Source organism: Anas acuta, chromosome 23 (assembly GCF_963932015.1).
Source record: "Anas acuta chromosome 23, bAnaAcu1.1, whole genome shotgun sequence".
In the NCBI taxonomy this organism is placed as follows: domain Eukaryota; kingdom Metazoa; phylum Chordata; class Aves; order Anseriformes; family Anatidae; genus Anas; species Anas acuta.
In genome coordinates, this window is record NC_089001.1 from 5,553,594 (window position 1) to 5,576,084 (window position 22,491).

The 22,491-nt window shown below is 57.5% G+C and overlaps 1 protein-coding gene across 1 annotated transcript; it reads right to left on the bottom strand.

Annotated features, from left to right (window-relative positions):
• Positions 1–1,876: 1,876 nt before the first annotated feature.
• On the bottom strand, positions 1,877–15,214 carry ADAMTS15 (ADAM metallopeptidase with thrombospondin type 1 motif 15). Its single transcript, XM_068659237.1, has 8 exons — positions 14,153–15,214; positions 9,314–9,446; positions 8,382–8,549; positions 7,703–7,986; positions 7,185–7,362; positions 6,375–6,556; positions 5,303–5,478; positions 1,877–4,880 (listed from the first exon to the last, which is right to left on the bottom strand). Exons 1-8 carry the CDS (start codon positions 15,047–15,049, stop codon positions 4,100–4,102), a joined length of 2,799 nt encoding a protein of 932 aa, XP_068515338.1. The 5' UTR covers positions 15,050–15,214; the 3' UTR covers positions 1,877–4,099.
• Positions 15,215–22,491: the final 7,277 nt, after the last annotated feature.

Sequence of the window (22,491 nt, forward strand, 5' to 3'; positions counted from 1 at the left end):
AATTTTCATGCTATTTTTATTCTTTAAAGACGTAAGGAAAAGGTAGGCTGGGTGAGAGCAGAAGGCTGCTTAATCCAACATTTTTCTCCAAACATGGGATGCCCAGGGAAGCGCACAGGAACAGGGCAAAAGAAGTGCACGGGGGAAACTGCACTTACTCCATCGAACTTTGGAAGGTCTTTATTTATTGAAAGTTTTTTGTTTCCTTTGCACAAAACCCCTTCATGAGACAAAGGCAGGGAATAGAAAACCCACCACCCGCAGAGGGGTTGTTCCTAAATACTTGCCAGGGGCAAGCAACACCTGGGAACCTGTGGCTTTGCCCTTCTGTGGACGGGACATTCCCTTAGCACTTGAAAGGGACCCCTGAGCCTGGCTTTTGGAAAGCAAACAGGCAAACCAGACCTCAAGCTCAGAAGATCACCAATGCCATGAAATACTCATTTTTCAGCCTCTTTTCCTAAGGCATGAGTCCCGTGCTCACCGGTCTCTCAGCCCATACGCCACTCCCCGCTCCAGGTAACCTTTGAATCCCTGCTTTTAACCACACCATGGGCTGAGGTTTCAAAGACAGGGGTCTCCTTTATATTTAGGGGAGCTGGAGGAAGCAGGTGAAGATGCATTGGTGTCCCCTGCGTCGCTGCTCCTTCTCCTGCAGTCTGCTCCAGCAGCTCCTGTCCCCTGCTGCCTGTCACCTGCGTCCCCCACCCCGTTCCAGGTGTCCCCGTGGTCCCGGAGCCGTTAGGTAATTGCAGGTTTTCCGGTGGCAAAGGGCCCTGAGCAAACAGACCACGACTTGGCCAAACACGAACTTTCCCTTTGAAGCAATGGTGCTGGCAGCAGCACCCTTTTTCTTCCTTCCCTATCAGGTGAATGTTTCCCTTGTGCCAATTTTTATCTCTCTGGGGGATTTGTAAGGGTGGCTGGTTACAAGCGTGGCTATCACCTGGCCCTGGAGGAGTGAGCCTCTGTTCCAGTAAAGCTGCGTGCAGCTGGAGCCTTTGCAGCGTGGGATTTGCTGGGGCTGGGGCCATCCATCACCGGGCTGGAGAGGGGGACGGTGCTCGCTCGGGTCTGTCCTGTTTGTTTCTTTACGGAAATGCAAAACGTGCTCTGCCTTGTGCAAAACAGTAAAGCACACTGAATTTGTCAAATCGTTACAGCACAGCTGCATAGAAAACTGCATTTTAGGAGGGAAAATGAAAGAGCAAGCACTGTGTCCCCACGGAGCACCGGTGGCATCAGGCATCCCCCAGCAGACATGCCCCATTATCAGAAAGGGCCTTATCTCACCTTATCTCACCCTTGGCCATGGCCAAGGGGCAAAAAGGAGGGCTGTGACTCACAGAGGCCATGCGGGGAACTACTGAGGGCATTTTACAAGCATCCTTGAGCTTCTGCTCCTGAACCAGGCAGAGGTGGTGTGAGGGGCTGCTGGCTCGTCCCACGAGTGGAGGAGCAGATGAGGAATGGGGAGCCCCGATAATGGGGACAGCTGTTCCAGGATGTGAGAGCACAGCTCCGGTTTGCATTAATCCATTTAACTCTACGTTGCTCTTGTTCTCACAAAAGAGCATCCCAGTTTCAGGCTAAAGCAAAGCAGCTTCATGCCGCAGCTTTGCTGCAATTGCTTCCAGGTGTGGGCGAGCCCGGACACTTGCATGGACTCACCCAACAAGCTGTTTTGTTTTGTTTTGTTTTCCACTAAAAATCCTGCAACTGAAGCACGAAAAATTGTCATAATATTCAGAATAAACCTGCCAGGCCTCCAAAATTCTTCCTTCAGTTAATGAGCTGGGACTGCCATAAGACAAGAAATGCCCTGCAAACACCACCCAAATGGCATGGGCACAAGCACGTCCCCCGAGGAACCAGGTGGATCTTTAAATACGTTTTTATTTCAGGTTTGCTATTGATGCACAAACAGCAGAGATCGATGTTTAGTATACATGGTATACACAAAGCAGCCAGTACAATAGGCATCTCCGTCCTTTTGCTGCACACTTGGCAAAAGAACCGCACACAAGAAACCCCTCCCGCCCCGTCCTTCCCTCTTTGGACAAGGACGACGACTTCTCGGTGGCTTGGAAGCCATCTGTTTGATGGCAAGACACAAAAGGGCAGCTCCTCGGAGCTCTGTCCCCAGACAAAAGCGCTGCAGGCTCGGCTATGCAGGAAAATTGTCCGAAAATGGATGATACGTTCATGGGAATGTAGACCTGGAAGGGATTTCCTAGAACATTAAATCCCGTCCCTGCTGTGCAAAGCAACCACAACATCTGCTCCTGGCTCTATCAAGCACTGTGGAGACCAGAAATACTATTGTGTTCAAAAAGGCATTACATAAATCCAGGGAGGGTGGGTCCACAAACATTATCACGAGAAATGTGCTAAGCTGGTGGGAAAGGTCTCAGCAAGAAAATGTTTGTGCTGCCATGGTCCCGTCTCTTGTGACCTTCCTCACCCTACCCACAGCTGCTGGATGCCTTTTGGAGCACGAGGAGCTTCCACATTTTATCTGCACGGGACAGAGCACAAGGTAGGCTTGAAGAAGATGCAAGGTAAGCATCTTCTGCCTTCCCAAAATCTGTGGCTCGTCCCTGTGCTCCTCTCCTGCTGATCCCAAAAACAGCAGAGCTCCGCCGAGAGGCTCCGGGTTGCTGTCAGCCAGAGCTAACTCCCTACAAGTTTTTTCCTTCGTCAGTGGAAAAGCAAAACACAAAAATGATCCCTGATGGTTTGCTCTGAGCAGGAAGCTGGGGGGGGAGATGTGCCGCAGGGTTGTTGTGAGGAGGGCGGTGTGTGAGGTAAGGCAGCCTCCGAGCACTACGTAACCCTCAGAGGCACAGAACAAACCCTCGCACAAAACCCTGGGGGGGGGAAGCTGGTCACAGATGCTCTGCAAGAGGTTCAGGAAAACCCAGGACCCAAATTCATCTTCCTCTCCTGCAGCTCAGAATATCTCTGGGGGTTAATGCAGAGCAGAATAACCCAGCCGAGGCTCGGAGGGAAGGGGCAGGATGCCTGGGCACAGTGTGCCAGTCCTGCCCGGCAGCGAGCACCATCTCCAGAGCGGAGTCGAGCACCAGCGACGTGCAGAGATGCTTCCAGCCCCATGGCACTGCGCCCTGACACTACAGTACAGTTGCTTTCTGGAGTTACAGCTCAAATCTCACTTCCACAGTGATCCCTTTTAGCCCTGAAGAGCTCCAGGTGGGCACTTTACTCCTTGCCCTGTACCGGGGGGTAAATGAGCACCCGGCCGTGCTCTGGGCACCCGGTTCGCCGAGAGCCGGTCTCAGCCTCCCCAAAGCACCGTAGGAAAACCTCAGCCTCAGGAGAGGGATTGCTGGAAGCAACGCCACCCCCTCTGCACAAGGTTTACAACCAGAGGGAGGAGGAGGTTAAAAAACAACACGGAGTTAAGCACCATAAAATCTACACTGGTCAGGTCATAAACACGAGGAGAAAATGAAAACGAAGCCACCGCCTCCCAGCCTGGCATGGGGATGCTCCTGGAGCTCCCCAGGCCACAGCAGTGGTATGCCCATGTTGCAAAGTCATTGCCAGCGTGCCCCAAAGTTGACAGCCCCTCGGAGACCAGCACCCCATCACACCGGTGGTTGGACAGAACAATTTGCCATCACTGTGTCAGTAAATCCATTTGGTCCCACGTAGCACGAGTGCTGGGGGAGACAGGGAAGGGGGGAGGTAGGCTTGGCCCTGGGAAGACGGGGCAGGTGTCGGATGTGCAATGAGGGGATGGTCCCACGTGTCCTCGGGTCCTTCCTGGGCAGTGGCATCTGTCTGTCCTCCGGCTCCCAGCCTCCGCCGTGGGTCCCTGTGTGGTGCGGAGGCGTCGAGGTAGATGTTGGTTCCTGCTCCGGCTCCAAGCGACCTGCTCGGTGAAAGCCCTCTGGCCTGGGCGCACGCCTGTCCCCGCACCCAGGTCCTGTTTTTTGTTCGTTTGTTTTTTTTTTCCCCTTTTTTCTTTTTCCCCCGTTTGATATGTGCTATGGACATCTCCCCCTCTCCCAGCCCCTGGCTGCTGCTCGCCCGCCAGCCCGAGAGACACCATGCCCGTCCTCGCCAGCACCGCTCAGCACGGCCTCAAGGTGCAGAAGTCCAGCTCCTGCGGCTTCCTCCGAAAACTGCAGCTCTCCCGGGGCAGGAGGCGCCCGGCCGGGGTTGTGCACTTCAGCATCCTCCTCTTGAAGCCTCGACCGCAGCTCTTGGAGCAGGGAGCCCAAGGTCCCGCTTCCCACACCGGGCAGGGCTCCCCGCAGGACCGGACCTCGGCCGGCCTCTGTGCGGCCTCGCACTCGGAGGCCGGGTGGCCGTAGGAGTCGCGGCAAGCCACCGCTCGCTTCTGCAGCCCGCTGCCACAGGTGACGGAGCAAGCCTCCCAGCCGCCCGCCGCCCACTTGTAGGAGGGCCGCTTGTAGGTCGGCCTGCCCCCGTCCAAGCGGTTGGACAGGCTGAGGACGCTGTTGTTGAGGTCCGGCGGGGTCTTGCCCTCCTTCTTGTAGGAGGACTTGTCCTCCTTGCTCTCCTTGGGGAGGTAGAAGGAGTAGCGCACCCGGGGAGGGGTCATCTTCCCCACGGAGAGCACCTCCAAAGTCAGGGGCTCCTGGATGGGTTTGAAGGCCTGGAGGCTCTCGACGGCGGTGCCGGTGCCGCTGTAGCGCAGCACGCTGCCCTTCACCATCAGGTCCCTCTCCACAGCCGAGACGATGAAGTGGCCGTTCAGCAGGTACTTGCCCTGCCCGTTCTTCAGCGCCAGGTAGTTGTCGTCGCTGATCAGCCCCTTGTAGCCCCGCTGCCTGATGTCGATGTTGGAGGCGCCCGCGGGGATCACCACCACGAAGTTGTAGCCATGCCTGGAAGGGAGGAGAGGGCAGGGGGACGTCAGGCTGGGGGCTGGAGGGGTGTCCCCTGCTGGGTGTCCTTTATTCCCACCCCCTGCCACTTGGCCTCAGCCCCAAGATCTTTCCACCCCTGAGATTATCTCCTCCGCCCCATAGAGATCTCTTTCCCCATGATGAGTTTTATCTAGGCTGAGGTCACCCAGATATGGAAAGAGGTTTCAGCTCCTGCAGTTCAACAGCACGAAGGAACCAGAGGTGGTTCCACCAGCAGAAGCCATTAGCACATTAAACGTGTCCTCACAGCTCAGCTCTCCACACAGGGACATTCACTGGCACCTGGGGTTTGCAGCTCACCATCCCCACAGCCTTCCCGTGTCCACCCCAAAAAGCAGAGCTGGGAGAGAGGGAGGCACGTGCAGCCACCCAGCACTTACATGGGTTTGGTGAACAAGCCCGAGACCTTCTTGCAGCTCTTGTTGTCTCCCCCACACACGCTGCATTTGTCGAATTTCTTCTTAGAGCCCAGCTTCCCGTCGCAGCCTGCTTTGATGCATTTGCCCTGGACGCAGACCGAGGTGGAGTCTGGAGAGCAAGGGGTGCCATCCACAACCTGTGGAGGTGAGACAAGCTGCTGCAGCCCCACATCACCCCGCACCACCCCACTGCATCCAGCCCCCGTCCAGCCAGACCTAAGGAGGTGCTGGCAGGCACTGTGTCGCTCTTTGTTCATGCTCTGCTTTGCAACGGGGCTCTGCTGGGTCTGATCAGAGCCATACAGCATCAATTCCCCTTTCTACATCATTTTCTTTGCATTGGTGCGAATGTAAGGGGTTGTGTTGGGAAGACAGCCAGCACTGGCCTGCCCAGCCCAGCAGGTGAATCCCTTCCCCAGTGCAATAATTATTGAATGGCTCAGGTTGGAAGGGACCTTAAAAAACCATCTAACTCCAACCCCCTGCCATAGGCAGGGACACCACCCACCAGATCTGGCTGCCCAAGGCCCCATCCAGCCTGCCCTCAAACACCTCCAGGCATGGGGCATCCACACCTTCTTTTGGTAACCTGGTCCAATGCCTCACCACCCTTACAGTGAATAATTTCCTCTTAATGTCTAGTCTAAATCTATCCTCTTTTAGTTTAAGACCATTCCCGCTTGTCCTATCATTATCTACCCGAGTAAAGAGCCCTTCTCCATCCTTTTTATAAGACCCCTTTAAGTACTGAAAGGCCACAGTGAGGTCTCCCCAGAGCCTTCTCTTCTCCAGGATGAACATCCCCAGCTCTCTCAGCCTTTCTTCATAGGAAAGGTGTTCCAGGCTTCTGAGCATCTTTGTAACCCTTTGTATCCCTCCTCTGGACTCATCCACTGCTCCAGCCTCATCAGGACTACGAGCCTACCCTATAGGCAGCCTTATAACCCCAGAGGAAGACCCTTTATAATCTCACACAAGCCCAGCTGCCCATCAGACACGGACAATTCGTTCATGCCCCCCAGCCCTCACCAACCTTGGGTGCCAGCACGTAGAAGTAGCCTGTGCCGTTCGCCCGGCAGATGAGCTTGCACTTGTCCCGGGGCGAGACGCCGGAGTACTTGGGGACCCAGGAGACAGAGGCGGTCAGGCGGTTGGTGCTGTGGCTGTAGCCATTGAAAGCCTCACACTGCTCCTCGCGGAAACTCTTCCCTGGCACTGGAAGAAATGGGGAGTGCATCGGGCAGGGGCACAGACCAGTCCCTCGGTGTGGGTTTTACTGGTGGTGCATGCCGTGGGGGCCACGCAAACCCCGTGGTGCCCAGGGTTGGCACCGGCAGCCTCAGCACAGTGAGCTCAGGACATTCAGTTCCCCGCACAGCACAGTGACCCAGGGACACCGGGGGAGTGCAAATATCAAGGTCACCTCTGACATTTTCAGGGGGCGTATCTGGGGATATGTTCCCACCATGTTTCTAAGCACTTTGAAACAGACAAAGAATTTGACATTTGGAGACTGGCTCTCCTCCCACCCCACCCAGAGAGCTGCGGCGAGTTTGGGGTTTTGGCACGCTCAAGGCTCAGCGTTGCTGAAATTCGGCTGCTCCGGAGATGTGAGCGACACCTCTGCACCCAGGAGGGGTTGAGCAGAGGATTCACAGGAGGGGTCGAGCAGAGAATTCACAGCTGTGATGAGCTTGCCCAGCTCATTTCAGGGGCACCAACACATGCAAGAAGCTGGGTTTCCCTCTCCGCTCACTGCAGGAACATGCATTAATGACGACAGCCACGAGCAAGCCGAGCTCAGGCTATATATTTCAGTGGGATTTTCCTCTCATACCCTTACCTGCAGAGGAGCAGGGGTCCAGGTTGCAGGAGCGGTACTTGACACGGACACCCTCGCAGTAGGAGCCCCCGTTGGCAGGCACGGGGTTGGTGCACTCGCGCTTGGCCAGCTGCACGCCACCACCACACGTCCGCGAGCACTGCCCGTAGGGCGCCCACTTGGCCCAGCCGCCGTCCACCTGGTGGGACATGGCACGGTGAGACCCGCCGTCCCCTTCCCTTCTGGCTCCATCCCAAGCAGGAGCTCTCGGGGCTCAAAGCCATCCCTTTGCTAGCTGCATCTGCAAGGGAGACCTGCGGCTTTGCAGGTCCCCACACTTCCATGGGGCTGGAGAGACGAGCACAGCCACATCCAGCCTTGAAAAAGAGCTGGTGACCACTTGCACCATGCATCCCTGCTCTCCCTCTGCTTCTTTACACATCACTGTCCCCCTGCGGGGTCCCCAGTGGGGACCGCCCAGCCAGCACCCGTGCCAAAGCATCCAAGGATGATCCTGCAGGGCGCTTTCAGGCACTCACCCTGTACTTGCTGATGTTGTGCCTCTCCACACAGGCGCCCTTGAGGCAGAAGCGTCCCTCACCGCAGCCGGTGCCGTCGGCCCAGGGGAAGTGGCGGGTCTGGCAGACGATCTGCCCGCGTGCCTTGCCCGTGCACCAGAGCTTGGAGCAGTACTGCATGTACGGGCAGGGCTTGGAGCCCACGCCGAAGGCCAGCTCGCACTGCTGGTTCAGGCTGTAGCTCGTCCCCGGCAGGTCCTCGGGCAGCGGGATGGGTTTGGAGGGCTGGTCCAGCAAGCAGTCTCCTGCGGGAGCAGGGAGGGGAAGATCGATCGGGTCCTCGTGGGGAGCCTCGTGGGCTCAGCCACGTCTCAGCCCGCTCATTGAGGATACGAAATCCAGCAACAACAAAGGCAGAAGGAAAAAAAAAAGTGACTCCATCTCTTGGTGACGCTGGGTAGAGCCTTGCTGGCAGAGCAGATGTCACTGCTGGGGACACCCGGCTGATGAGGAAACGCTGCCAAATTCCCCGCTTCCTTCTCGCTTTGTTTGGAGAACAGCCACTGCCCAGCCCAGGAGCCTGTCCCCATCACAGCCACCCTGCACCACCAGCCCTGGGGCAGATCCTGCTCCCCACAGCAGGGACCAGGACAGGATGGGGACGAGGGCAGGAGGGCGAGGGCGCAGCAGGAGGGCTCACCGTGGCCGCTGTCGAGGAAGTCGGTGATGATGGCAGCGCTGCAGGCTGACCAGGGGTTGGCGCGGTCGATCTGGATGAGGGTGGGGGACATCATGTGGTTGGTCTTCAGCCGGCCGAAGACCTCCTCGCAGGCCTTGACGTTGTCATGGGGCATGTTGAAGACGTGGCCTGGGAGATGGAAAGGGGGCGATGTGAGGAACCCCGCTCGGCACACAGCAGAGGGAACTCTCTGCTGTTTGCAATGGGGGAAACTGAGGCACAGAGTGGGGAGAACCCTTGCAGGGGTGGCAAAAGGCTATGGACAGCCCAAGAGGAGAAGGAGATATCTGGGGATGGGCGGGGATTGCATACAGCCCGGCTCAGGCTGCACGTGGATGCGGGGACAGGCACACATCATCCTGACAGCAGCCAGCACACTTCCCCTCTCCTTCCCGTACGGCCATCAGTTGCAAGAAGGACAAAGGCAATTTCAGAGAAAAGGAGGCAGCAGAGCTCGTGTCTCCGGATGTAGGTGCGCCCTCAGCACCCCCCAGACTGTTATTTCAGGATTCCCAGATCCTGGAAACCAAGCAACCACAACAGCAAAGCCTTTCACTTTCTCAGCCACTCTTTCCCACCCGGCCCGAGGTGGAGTTTCCCTGCTCCGGACGCCTGTCATTGTCTGGCCTTCCGGAGGCTGGACCGGGGCTATTCTGAACCTTGCTGGTGTCCCTCCACCCCTCCTGACTTCAGAGCTGGGCTGGAGGATGGGACTTGGTGATGCAGAATTCACGAGGCCAGGGAGCACCTCTCATGTGAGCACAGCACCAAGACCACACGTGGTTTTTTCCTCCAGAAATGCAGGGCTTGCCATGCACTGCACCACAATGGTGTGGTGCCCGTGCCTCAGTTTCCCCCTCCATGATTTGAGAGCTCCCAAAACCGTGCCTTACCCAGCTCGTGGGCGGTGGTGAAAGCCGAGGGCAACCCGTCGTCCTCGATGACGGAGCAGCTGCGCTTGGGGTCGCACATGGTGCCCACGTCGGCCATGCCCAGTGTGTCGCAGGTGGTGGCACCGCACAGGTCCTGTGGGGCACGGAGGAAAGGGGTTAGCCAGGGGCTGGCACACGGCCCTGTCCCCACCAATTCCCTTGTACCCCAGCAGGATCTGACCCCTGGCTGCCGGGAAAATGTCAGCCCCAGGGGATAGGATGATGCAGCCCTGGGGGATGCTTTTTTTATACCTAGCATCCTCCCATGCCTTCAGTGACAGCAATTCCCACACCAGCGGCCCCTCCGGCCAAGGTGGAGCCAGTTTTGGCACAGAGCAGCCCGCCCGGCTCCGTCCTTCAGCAAGCTCAAGGTCCCGACCCAGGTCGGTCAGTGGAAAGATTTGGTCTTGACTCAGAGCTGGCACACTTCTCTGCTCCTTCCTACGAACAAGAAGCTCCTGGAGCAGGCCCAGAGGTCACCACAGCAAAGAAAAATGCTCCGTGTCCCCAGGACATTTTGCAGCTGTCTCTTCAGGAGGAACCAAGTCCAGCTGAAGCCAGCCCAAATTTGGGGACCCCAGGTAGATGCCACCAGGATAGGGGACAGGAAGGTGCTTGGACAGGGCAGCAGGGTGGCTGCAGAGCTGCTGGAGTCAGCTCTCCTCTCCAGAGCCTGGCACCTGCTCATGGAGCACCTTGTCACAGCAGGGGGATCCCGACCTTCCTGACACACATCCTGGCACACCTGCCCATCTCCAGCACCCAAAGGTGCCAGCACAAATCCAAAGCTGCCTTTTGGAGAGGCCCAGCAGCTTGTCCTCAGATGCCCCCACCCCTCCGCTCCTCTCCAAGGGACATCACGCCAGCACCGCTGGCAGCACTGCCCATCCTGGGCTCGGCCAAATCCTGCTCTCAGCCACACCGTGCTTCTCCGGCAATGCCGCATTTTCTTCCCAATTTGCAATCCCCACCTTTGAGCATCACAACCCGCGGGAGTGTGGCTGGGTGGCGGGCTCCCTGCAGCTTCCCCAAAGGGTTTTATTGCAGGGCTGGAGCATCATCCCCATCCCACAGAGCCCAGAGCTGCAGGGGCAGCCGTGCACGGGGCAGGGAGCTGCAGCAGCTTTCCACAAGAAAAGGAAACGTAAGGGACTCGCCGGGCGCTCCCATGCTATAAATAAGAGTGATTCATGCTCAGCTCCTGGCCAGCCGAAGTGCCTGGGTTGCTACAAATCTCGCACGAGTGGCCCTGCCAACATTTCCAGCGAGGTTTCCAAACCAAAGGCATTCCCTTGCAGGCAGGTTGAGCTACCGGTAAATAACAGACCCGACAGCTTCGGAGAGCCCTGGCCAGGGCCAACCTGGCTTTAGCAGGAGGTGCAGGGCTACCAGGCACGGACAGGACCCTGCCCTCAGGAGAGGTGTGGGGTGCACGCGGTGTGATGCCCTTGCTCCTGCAGCACCGCAGGTTGGTTTGGGGGCCAGTGCCTCACCAGGCTGAGCTCCAGGGGGATGCAAAGCACGAAAACCCCATCTTATAACCAGTTTCAACTCCACTTTGCAGCAGGTTTAATCAGCAGCTGGGATCCCATTGCATCCCAGGCCCTGTTCCATATACAACATCCCATGGCAGGAGCTAGCATGGGGCATCCCCACACCCCCAGCAAGAACAAGGTGACCAAGTGGGGCCAGCAGTGGAGCCCGGCTGCCCCAAAACACCACAAAAATGAGCCATCGCCACGCTGAGCTACACCTGGGGGTTAGAGAGAGGCAGCGGTGCTGAGGCTATGGGTTGGGGGGCGGTGGTGGGTTTGGGGGTGTCCTGGGGATGCAGGGAGCAGGCAGCCACCCTCCCTGCTCGTTGTTCTTTTAAGAGTTCCCATTTCCTTGCTGGCGCGGAGAGCTTTTGGCTCCTGGCCCAGCACCTGCACTGACACACTGACCCACTTCTTGCTCCCAACCTCGCCTGCTGGCTGCGGGGCTGTGCTAACGAGCAGCTCTTAATGGGGTTTTCCATCACCCCCGTGGCCTGAGCTCAGACCCCAGCCACAGCCCCCATGGGCAGCAGCTCCGGGCTCTAATGAGGGGGTCCTGAGCCCCCAAAAACACCTCCTGCAGCCTTGCTGGGGTGCAGCCTGCTGAGGAAGGGCAGCACACGAGGTAAGTGGCAGTGCCAAGAGGAGCTGGAGGAACAGGAGGAGAGGCTGGGAAGGAGTTCATAGGGTGATGCCCAGCACAGGGAGAGAGACTGAAACTATGGAGGGAAGGGGAGGGAAATGAAAGGGGATTAAGGTGGGAAAGCAGCATGCAAAGGGCCAGTGCTCTCTATACACGGTACGCTCACCACCATCGCTCTCCACAAAGCCCGTGATGGGGTTGTGCTGTCATTCTGTCATGTGTGGACATCAGACATTTGGGCTCTGTCCATTTTGGAGACAGCCTGGAGAGCCTCAAGCTGTGACCGAGTGAGGAACCCAGGTACCCAGACACCGACACCTCACCCATCCTCGGAGCACAGACAGCCAGAAATTAAACCAGAAGCAGGCACGGACACACAACTCACAGGGCAACAGCCACGACCGTCCCATCCCCGCCAGCCGGGTGCTCCCTGTGCTGCCCTCGCCCTAGCACCGTGCCAAGGGGCTGCAGGCAGAGTGAGCAGCACCACCAGGGCTCCCTTGACAGCCTCAGCTCCATCTGTGGACACTTTCCAAAGGTTTTTCTTCTTCGCCTTGCAAATTTCTGCAGGTCAGCTGAGTGGGATCCTTGTGGCTTTTATATTAATTCGCACACTCAGAGGCTAGGTCAGACCGCAAGCATTCTCCTGGCTGTTGAGGTTTACCCCGCACGTGTCCAAAGCAATCCCAAAAATCTGAGCTCCCCGGCCTCAGGATTTTTCAGACCATGGGTTTCCAAACTCCCTCGTGACGCTGTGCTACAGCGAGATGTCCTCTGGAGCAACATCCCTTCGGTTTGATGGGAGGCCAAAGGTGTTCAGCAAACCTCTGCTGTTACGGCCGGCGGACGTCAAGGTTCAGGACAGGTGAAAATTTTAGTTGAGCCTTTCCTCGCAATGTGTGATGCTGTTCCCAAGAGGCAGGAGGGCAGCTGGAGGATGGATGATGCTCTGTGAGCCCCTCCGGCAAGCACTGGCTCAGGAAGGAAGGTGAAGACCCCGTGGCCATGCTTGCTGGCACATCCACACCATCCAGCTGGGCAGGAGCGAGCTCCCCAAAGGCGAATCCTCCGTCCAGCACGACCAGCATCAGGGAGCAAAGCCGGGCAGGAGAGGCCAGCCCCATCCATCAGCAACTTGTTGACACAACTGGAAACTGCCGATCAACTGGGCTCAAAGTGAAATTTAAGTTGGGGGCTTATGTAACAGCTTTTTGGCAGGGAGATAAGCTCTGGGGTGTCAGGGGACCACAGATGGATGCATTCAAGGAAGGCAGATGTCTCCTTGATCGTGTGCCTTTGCACTGAGCTTGCCTTGGGATTTCAGGAATGGACGGTTTAGCAATGTGTAAAAAATGCAGCCCAGCCATGCTGTGCGCTGCAGGACGGTGTGGCTTGCAGATCCACGGGCCCAACTTTGTCCCACGTGCAGCTCTGGCGACCTCACCGGGTTTCCACCAGAGACGGAGCTGGCTCCTGCCCGCGGGGGTGTCAGCAGGTTTCCTCCTCCCCTTTGCAGCCACCCAGCACAGACAGGAGCTGCTCCAGCAGGATTTAACCCTGCCAGAGGACACAGACCCTGCCAGGGTGGGGGGACAGGGAAATGGGGGCATTGAGGTCCCTCACATCCACACAGCATCACTCCTGCCTGCACTGAGCGCATGCAAGTGGCGGCCAAGCTGAGCTGGCAGCAGCATCCTTCCCACCCTCGAGTGCTTGACCTGGAAAGCAGTTTGGGGACGGCCTCACTGCTGCTGAGGGGAGTTCCCAACACGTCCCTCATCCAGACAGCTGGGCAGGGAGAAGGGAAGGAGAAAACGCAAGTTGTCTGTGCTGCCACAACCTGCCCTGGGGAAAAATGGGACCATCCCCTTTGACCTGGGCGCATCCTTCTTCCCTCCCACTAGCAGCCTGGGGGCCGATCCAGCACAGTGACACCTCTAGCAAGAAGCAGGGATGCAGACAGACCCTCAGCTCCCCGGGGCTGCAGGCACTGCCTGTTTCTCCAGTGCTTTCCTTAGCCCTGAGCTGGGTCCACGTGGAGCAGCCGGGGCACGGAGGAGAGCTGCGGGTCCTCAGGAGGACCTCGCGCATGACTCAGAGGAAGCAGGGAGAGGTTTTTTCTTGGCAGGTGCCACCGCAAGCTGCAACGCGCGAGCGCTTCCCAGCCAGGGGGAACTGGAGCTGGCCACCCTCCTCCTCCTCTTCTGGGCTCAGACCCTGCTTTTCGGGGTGGCGGCTGCTTTGTGCCAAGACTGGGGGGGGGTCCCCCTCCTTGGGGAGGGACCGGCAGGTTTCTGTGCATGGGGACAACCTGCCATTGCACACCTCCTGGCCTCACTTGCCTCGCGGCGGGGCTTTCTGCAGGATGACAGCCAAAACCAGGCTGGCTCAAGCAGGCTCCACACCTCTGCTTCCCTCCCCACCGCCCCCCTTTGCCATCCAAGCTGGGCAGTGAGGGTGGAGGGCTCCTTGGGAAAGGGCTGTGGGGCTGGGGGTGGACACGCACGGTGCAGGGGATGCAGAGGAGGTGGGAGGTGAGGGGCAGCAGGGTGCAGGGCTCCTGGAGGAGAGGGGGGGCAGCCCTGCCGGGTCGTCCCCCCCTCCCTGGGGACCCGCACCCACCTGCTTGGTGAAGAGGATGGCGGTGTCCCAGTACTCGGGGTGCTTGTCGCTGACTTTGTTCCACTTCTTCTGCCAGGCGCAGAAGTTGCGGAGGGTGAGGGCGGCGTTGCCGGTGACTTTGGGCCCCTTGTCGTCCTGCCCGATGAGGAGGAACTTGACGACGGAGATCTGGATGGGGTTGCGGATGCTGGGGTGCTTGTAGAGGCGGGCGGCCGTGGCCATGAGGGTCAGCAGGTAGTGCTGGAGGTCGTCCCCGTGGAACTTCACCATGGACTCGTCGGCCACCACCAAGGTCTCCACGTAACGGGGCACGGAGGCGAACCGCTTGGCTCTCCCCCCCGGCGCCCCCCCGGCCCTCCCCCGGTACTTGGCCAAAGCCTGCAGCACTCCGGGGGTGAGGCCGGAGCCCACGGCACACCGCGAGGCGGAGGCCCCGAGGGGGAGGCCGGCACCGCGGCGCTGCAGGCGGTGGGCTCCGCCGGCCGCCCCCCCGGGCAGGGGGCTGATGGTGTACTCGGCTCCCCGGTAGCCGAAAGCCCCCCGGAGCCCCCCGCAGAGGCTGAGGGCGGCGAAGGACTCGCGGTCTCCGTTGACATCCCCCGAGTAGAAGCAGTGGCGGAGGCCGGGGCGGGGGCGCACGGCCCCGGGCGCGGTGCCCAGGTATTGCGCGGCGAAGGCGGGGGCGATGAAGCGGGCGTCGGGGGCGAGGTGCAGGTAGAAATCCTCCCCGAAAGCCGACAGCTGGAAGACCACGGCCTCGGCGGAGCCGCCTCGCTCGAAGTGGGGCCTCCCGTTGATGTCGGGGTCGAGGCGCAGCGGGGTGACCACCGCCGTGTCCCCCTGGGGCGCGCCCAGCGCACGGGCACCCAGCAGCAGCGGCAGCAGCAGCGGCAGCATCGTCCCGGCTCACATGGGGGGGGCGAGAAAGCAGGAGCCCCCCTCTTCTTCTGTCTTCTTCTTCCTCCCTCCCTCCTCCTCCTCCTCCTCTTCCCAAAACTCGGCGGAGGCCGGAGGGAGCGGAGTGCGAGCCGCCTGCCCCGCCGCTACCTGCCTTGTGGGGCGCAGGGTTTTTATACACGGCTTTGCTCCCGGGGGGAGCGGGGCGCGGCTTGGCCCCGCCGCAGCCACTCCGGGGCCGGGAGAAGCGGAGCGGGGCCGGGAGAGCAGAGAAGGGGAGGGGAGAAAAAAAAAAAATAAAATAAATAAAAAATTAAAAAGCGAAGCCGGCGCTGCCAGCCCCGCTCCTGGCACTGCAGCCCGCGGGATGCTCCCGCAGGTTCGGCTCCGAGGAGGAGGGGGAGGATGAGACCCCCCCCAAAAAAAAATTCCCCCGGGGAAAGGGGGAACAAAGTTGGGAAGTGGAGAGGAGGAGGGCTGGGGGGAGAATTGGGGGATGCTCTGCTCGGGACAGGCTGTGTTCAGCAGGACGCAGGCTGTGCTGGTCACTGTAGGGGGTTTGGCTCCATTAATCTGATTTTCAGACCGAGCCCCGCACTGTGCCCGGGGCTGTGTCCCTCCATGCGCCCTCCAGACCAGCACAACTCCACGGCTTGTGCCTGCAGACCAGGGGGCTCCAGGGGAGCAGCTTCGGGCATGGCCCATCCCTCACTGCCCTGCCCCAGCCCCTGCCCAGGGCTCCAACCAGGGGGCAAAGGGGCAATTCCCACTTGTCAGGACAAGCTCTGCCTCCCCACACCCCCAGAGCCCCCAAAGAAAGAGCTCACCCACTCGGTGAGAGTTGGGACCAAAGTTGTCCGCTCCCCTGAGACCCCAAGGTGCACTGTAAGGACAGTAAGAGAAGAGAGGGGTTTCCTCATGCCCACCAAACACACCGTGACTCGGGGGTGGGAAGGATGCTGGGGCTGCTGCTGCTAGAAAGATCTCATCACGTTTGGGATTTTTAGAGCAGGAGAGCTAAAAGAAGAGAGCTGAAGAGGCCTCGGTGATTGCGGCCAAGGACCAGATTTCCTGATGGCAATGGGCACGCTGACATCAGGACAAGCTGCACGGGGAGGTGCCCAGGAGGGTCTCCCTCTCTCGTTCCCATTAAAGCTGGTTTTGTGCCCAGAGAAGCGCAGACATCTCAGCAGCACTCCCGAGCTGCCATCGGGCACCCCAGTCACACACATCCTCGCAGCCCACACGCTGTTCCAGCAGCCTGGTTTAATGCTGAATTAAGGCCCTTCTGCAAATGCTCTGGTTTTGATGTGATTTCAAGCCCCAGAAAAAGCTGTAAGCACAGCCTGAAAATGTGTGTATATCTGGAACATAAACCAAGGCTGCTGCTTGAGACGCAGAGCCCACAGCCTCACCTCGGTGTCAGCCCTTCCCCATGCAGTGGTTTGTCACCGGGCTGTGCTTCGTTGTGTAGCTGAACTTGTGACCCAAAAATCCGCAGGCTGTGCTTGGTGAATCAGGGATTTTGTCTGCTGGCCAACATGCAACGTGTCCGGGGATGTTGAGAGGGCCACGGAGATAAAACTGGCAGCACAGCGGGTGGAGGTGGAAGGGGAAAAGGCCTGGACATGATCTGGGGCATCTCCAGGTGCCAGGAGGGAGCCTTCCTTCCTGCAGCACTGCTCCATCCATCAGGATGAGTTTATCCCTGCAGGGCAGGGGACAGGAGCAGCATCCCTGGTGGCACGTGGTCCTGGCGGTGCCCCTCATAGCACCATCCTGCTCTGGGCTGAGCGCACTGCTCCCGGGGACATCTCAGGAGCTGATTTCTGAAGCCGTGCCTGGATCCTGCGTGGGACGGGGATGCTGGCGTGTTTCCTCTTGTCTCCGCCTCTGCTCTGTTTGCTCTTTGTGGCCTCGTGTTTAAGGACAGTAAATTCTCCTTCCCTTCACACGCGATCGGAGGGCAGCAGGGGTTTCACCATCTCCAGCAGGGGCTGGTGCCCAGCGCTGGGGAAAAAACCCAGCACAGACCTGGCACGTGGAGCCAGGAGCTCAGGGGTCTCTGCCCCATAGGGATACCAGTGAGGAGCAGATGGAAAAGGGAGCAAAAATATCCCCATGTGCACCATGAGAGCACCTTGGCTGCAGGTACCGCAGCTCCATGGCCATCAAGCCAGGGTTAATCACTGCTGCATCGGGCAGATCTTCTCCAGCAAGAGAGGATGAGTCAAACCAAACTGGCAGGGCTTTATCTCCAGCCTGGAGAACATCTGACTGCTCCTGATGGGGAAAGCAGGCAGAAAATGTGAGTGTTTTGGATCTGCCTGAGCTGGGACCCACTCCATCCCCTGAGACTCTGGCTTTCAGCTCTGCCCATGACGTTAGCACTGTACCAGCGTTTTTGGGGTCGAAGTTAAGTGATGCAGCTCAGCCTGCTGCTGTCTCACAGCCTGCCCTGCCCTTGCTCATCCTCTGATCACCAGGAAATCACCTACCCACAGTCAGAGCTTTGTCTGCAAGCCAAGGTGAAGCCAAAATGAAGCTGCCTTCATTTTTCTGCCTTCGATGAGCTGGAAAGCTGTTGACTGTATATGACATGCTGCCTATAGCTCTCAGGGCTCATCCTTTACAGGCAGCTGGCACATCTCAGTGCACTCCAGACAAGAAGGGAGGCATTATTTTTTATTTTTTTTTCCCCTTATCTCAAGGACATGGCATGATTTCCCCAGTCCCTGCGACTAGAGAAGACATGGACAAAACCCCTGAGCAATTGTGGTGTCTGCTCGGGGCGCTGCTATCTGTAAGACACATCCCTTTAACCAGGGTGGTCGGGGGGAACATCTCTGTTGTGTCTCCTGCCAACACGGAGGGGCAGATTACAGAAACCAGCCAGGACAGGGAGCATTGGGCTGGGAGGAGCAGGCAGGGCACTCCTTGATGTCCAGAGGAGCAGGACAGTGTGGGCATCCCAGCAGCAGTATGGATGCTGGGGCTCTTTGGGGTTCTGCAGAGCTGCCTGCCTGAGATAACAACTTGGGCTCACTGTGAGTCAGATGTTTCTGGCTGCGTCTGGCTGCTTTTCACCCTTTGATGTTTGCCTGGATTTAAAGGAAATGGGCTGGATAGAGATGTCCTAAAGAGAGTACCTGGTAGTGAAGGAATGGAGATGGAAGATGCCTTTCGACCTCACAGAACAGCTACTGGCAGTGAGATGCAAATACCTGAAATTCAGCTCCTTGGGTTCTGCCTAGAGCCCACTTTAAGGTAAATCCCACCTCCCCCAGACCTAACCCACAGCCCACCCTGTTCTGGTGTGAGCTGGTCAGCAGTCTGAGCGCTCCTTCCCACCTTCCTTTCTTCTTCTCGAGCACCAGCAAGCACCAACAAGTTATTTTCTTTCATTGCTTTTTCATCATCGTCGCAATGCCAAGTGTGAGAAGCTAGAAAGAAAAGGCGAGCAAAAAACCTCACGTCTCCCCTGGATGTTCCAGTTCATAAAAGAAATAGTTTAAAATAGATGGGCCGAGAGCTCCACGCCAAAGATAGAGTGGAAAGGTTGTAGCCAGGGAAAGCTGGCGTTGCGAGCAGTTCACTTGTCTTCGGCTGAAAGGTTGGCAGATCGGCGGCCTGGGCTCTCACCCAAAAGTTCAGGCTGTGCTCTCCCAACTCCCCACCACATGGGCAGGAAGGAGGATCCTCTCCAGGGACTGAAGATGAGTCAAAGCGTGTTGTTAGGCGGCTTTCCAGGAAAGAAAGGCTTGGACAAAATCTAGCTGTGTCTAGATAGGGTCATTGAGGGAGAGAGACGCAAGAAACTTGAGCACGTGGAGGTCTTTGACACCTAGAACCAGTCCCATCCGTGGTCCAGGAAGACAATGAATTTAACTGGATCCAGCCTGGCGTGGGTAACAGTGACTGGGACAGGTAGGATGCTCTGCTTGGGTTTCCCATGCTGCAAAACGGGGATGAGAACAGCTCTTTTCCTGTCCCACGAGCAGAGAGGATCTGTGCTTGGGACATCCTCAAGCAGAGCAGCATTGCACACAGAGAGCTTTGCTTCCACCCTGCAGGGCCACGCCATCCCGCCTGGCACATCTCGGCCACCCTGAGACACCCCAGGTGCTGCACCTCTTCTTGCAGAGCCACCTGGGGTTTTCCCAGCTCTCTTCTCCTCCTGCATCCTCATTCTTCTTTTTCCTTCCCTATGTCTGTAATGCTTTGGATGTCCCTTGCAAGGTGTAGGTGCAGGATGACAAAAATAAAACCAACCTGCTCCTACCTCTGCCCTCCTGCTGCCCCCTGCTCCTGTAGTGGGACACTCATTTCTGCTGTCCTCCTGCATGGTCCAGACACACAGTGTCACCTCTGGCATCCAGCAGAGCTTCCTGAAATAGTAGGGGAATTAGTGGGAATACCGATGTATGTAGAAAATATCAAAAAGCTTGATTTTGCCTGATTTCACAGGTCTCTACTTGGTGATAGCTCCTACCTCTAGCAAGCACCCAAACCTCCCCTCTGTGCTCACCCCTTCCTCTTTAAGGATCTCTCCTCTTTAAAGAAAGACAGCCATGAGAAAACCATTTTTTTCCAGGATGCTCTGAAACAGTCAATGGAAATTTGGAGGAGACAAAAGCTGGTCCCACATATCCCCCAAACCAGTGTGACACACTTATTATCATCCTATATCATGCACACACCTGATGGGCCCTACAGCCCAGCCTGAAGGTTTATGAGCCAGGACTGCACAGCTCGGTATTGTACACGCCTGCCCGAAATGGGGCCAGATCTTTATTAATTAATTTTATGCTACATTAGTGGCATAAATATATAAAGCAAATATGCCTAAACACACCAGGCTTGCAAAACTGTGGAGATCTGGGCAAGCCCCAAAGTTTGTCAGAATTATGCACATCTGGAATAAACGTGGGGCGACGGCGATGCACAATCCAGCTGCCGAGGATGCTCATCACTCAGGCAAACCATTATGAGGCTCATTCATTTTCGTCAGCCCATAAACCATGCGAGGGTGGGATAGGGAGGAGGAGGGGGGTTCCTATGTGCTTTGAGGAGAGCATTTTTGGTACAACTTGCTGTATTTTTTTAGTGCTAAAACTGGGGATGGAGCGATCCTTGGAGGAGCCTCTCACCGATGCGCTGCTCTCAGGACACCTTGTAAGCCTCAAACCTCGGGTGAGAAGCCTGGCAAGAGGCTGCAGTGCTAGAGAGAGGGGTTACCCTTTTGGAAAGCCCTAATCCTGCTTCCCTGACAGCACATCCCGCCACACCTGCCGGCAAATGGGGCTCCAAAACCACCCCGTGGCAAGGCTGCCCTCTGCTGCCACTTTCTTACTCTGGCAGTCGAGGCACTAAATGTAATTTAATGCAATGCATGGCATTAAAAATCAAAATGTAATTAAAAATAGGGAAGACAAATGTAAGCACCTCATCAATCTGAGCCTGCAGCCTTTGAAATTAAGTCCCCGGGCCGCCACCACGGCCCTTTGCTCTCGGGGTCCCCAGGTGATGCTGGGTCTGCAGCACCGAGAGGTTTTGGAGGAGGCAGCCCGGCTGTCCCTGCCCTTTCCATCTGGAATTTTAGATCGGATTTTCCTACTTTTAAGGGACCCAGTAGGAATTATGGCTTTCCCCAGAGCAGATGCTGCACTGAGGGGAAGGTAAAAACATCTTCTTTAGGTGGGAGTGAGGAGGCTGAGGCACCAAACGCAGACTGACCAGCACTTGTAAGCCACGGGAGCCCTCTCGCGGCTGTGCTCAGTGCAGGGATTTATGCATTTCACCCGGGCTGATCGATTTTGCTCCTAATTCACATGCTTCTCACTCCCAACCTCCCCTTCTCATGCACAGCCAAGCCCAGCACCAGGCTGCAGCCCTTTCCCTCACCCTCAGCGTCCAACCCTTGCAGCTGGGACCGAAGGCATCTGGGCAGGACCCAGGGCCCTGATTTAAAGCCCAGATGAATTTTTATGAGCGACATTTCTTCCAACCTGCTCGTTTTGAGAGCAAAACTAAAGAAATTGCTTGTTTTGACCAGAAAGAGAAATGCTCGTAAATGCTGGGGGAACTTTTGCTCCTGGCTTCTGGGATTTGTCTCACTGGCAGGGAAGGATTAAATACCTCTGCCCTGGGTTTGTGGTGGAGGAGATGAGCACACCAGGTGCTGCTGGCACCCAGGATGATGCCAAGCTCATCTCCCCCATCAGCAAAAAATCCTCTTGGTTCGAGGTATTACCAAGGGATGGGGTGTAGGAAAACCCACGGCTGGTTTGGGGCTGGCTGTGGCCCCCTCACCCCTCCTTGCTGCCGCAGTCTGTCCCGGGGGGGGGGACAGAAGCCTCAGCGCAGGGCAGCACTGACATCTAGCGGCAAGGTTTTGGGAGAGGAGCTGCTTTGTTCCTACCGGGGTTTTTCTCCCAAATGTTCGCCCTAAAGGCAACGAGGGCCTCGTCCCGGCAGGCGAAATTCCCCCGGAGATGGGTGCCCGGTGGCAGGAGCCCCGGGGAGGGGACAGCCTGGCAGAGCTGGGGACACGGAGAGGGGGAGAGGTCTGCAAGCTGTCTGATCAAAAGGGGCTTTAAATCACGGTGACTACGTGCTTAATGGCTTTCGCATGCTCAGGCAGCCCCACAGAAAGGAGAGCCGTGGCAGGAGAGGTTTATCAGCAGCGTGGAGGGGTCCTGCGAGGGGTTAAGCTGCAGGAACCCCAAAAAAAAAGCCTTGGGGGGTGCTCATCCTCTGCCTGGAGGAGCCGTGGCGGGGCAGCCAGGTGTGGGTTCACTGTCTCAGAGAGTGCCTTCGAGCTTGCTCGTAACGAGCCCGGCGAGGCTTGTATCGGCCACGAGAAATTCCAGCTACTGTTTGCAGCGAGAGCCGCTAATGAAAACCAGCGGTGCCTTAAAGCTAAGAGGCAGGCATGTCCTCCAAGATCAAAGATGCGGCAAGGGGAGCGGAAAGCCGGGAATAAATTGCATCCTGTTGGAGAGACGTGCCCTGCATCGCCTGCAGCCTTACCTGTCCTAGTTCAGCGCAGGGGCACCCCTCTGCCTCGGAGCCGCGTGCCTGCGCAGGCTCCTTCAGTGGGCTTTGGGGCTAGAGGAGACAGAGTCGAGGCTCACTTTTGGCTGCTAGCCCCGATTTGTGCTTTCCTGCCGATTTTCAAATGCAAATGTGAACTATGAAAAAGCCCCTCCAGCTGCAGCCGGGCGGCCGGGGGAGAGCAGCCAAGGCCGGGTGTTGAGGGAGCACATTTGATACGCAGCCCTGGAGAGATGTCCCAGACCGAACCACACCGTGCCTGGGGTTGCTTTCTTTTTTTTTTTTTTTTTTTTTTTTTTTGCTTTACTTCTTATTTCCTCCCCTCTCCTCCTACAGTCACAGAAAACCGCACTTTAAAAAGACAAGAAGTAATCAGAGCCTTGGCC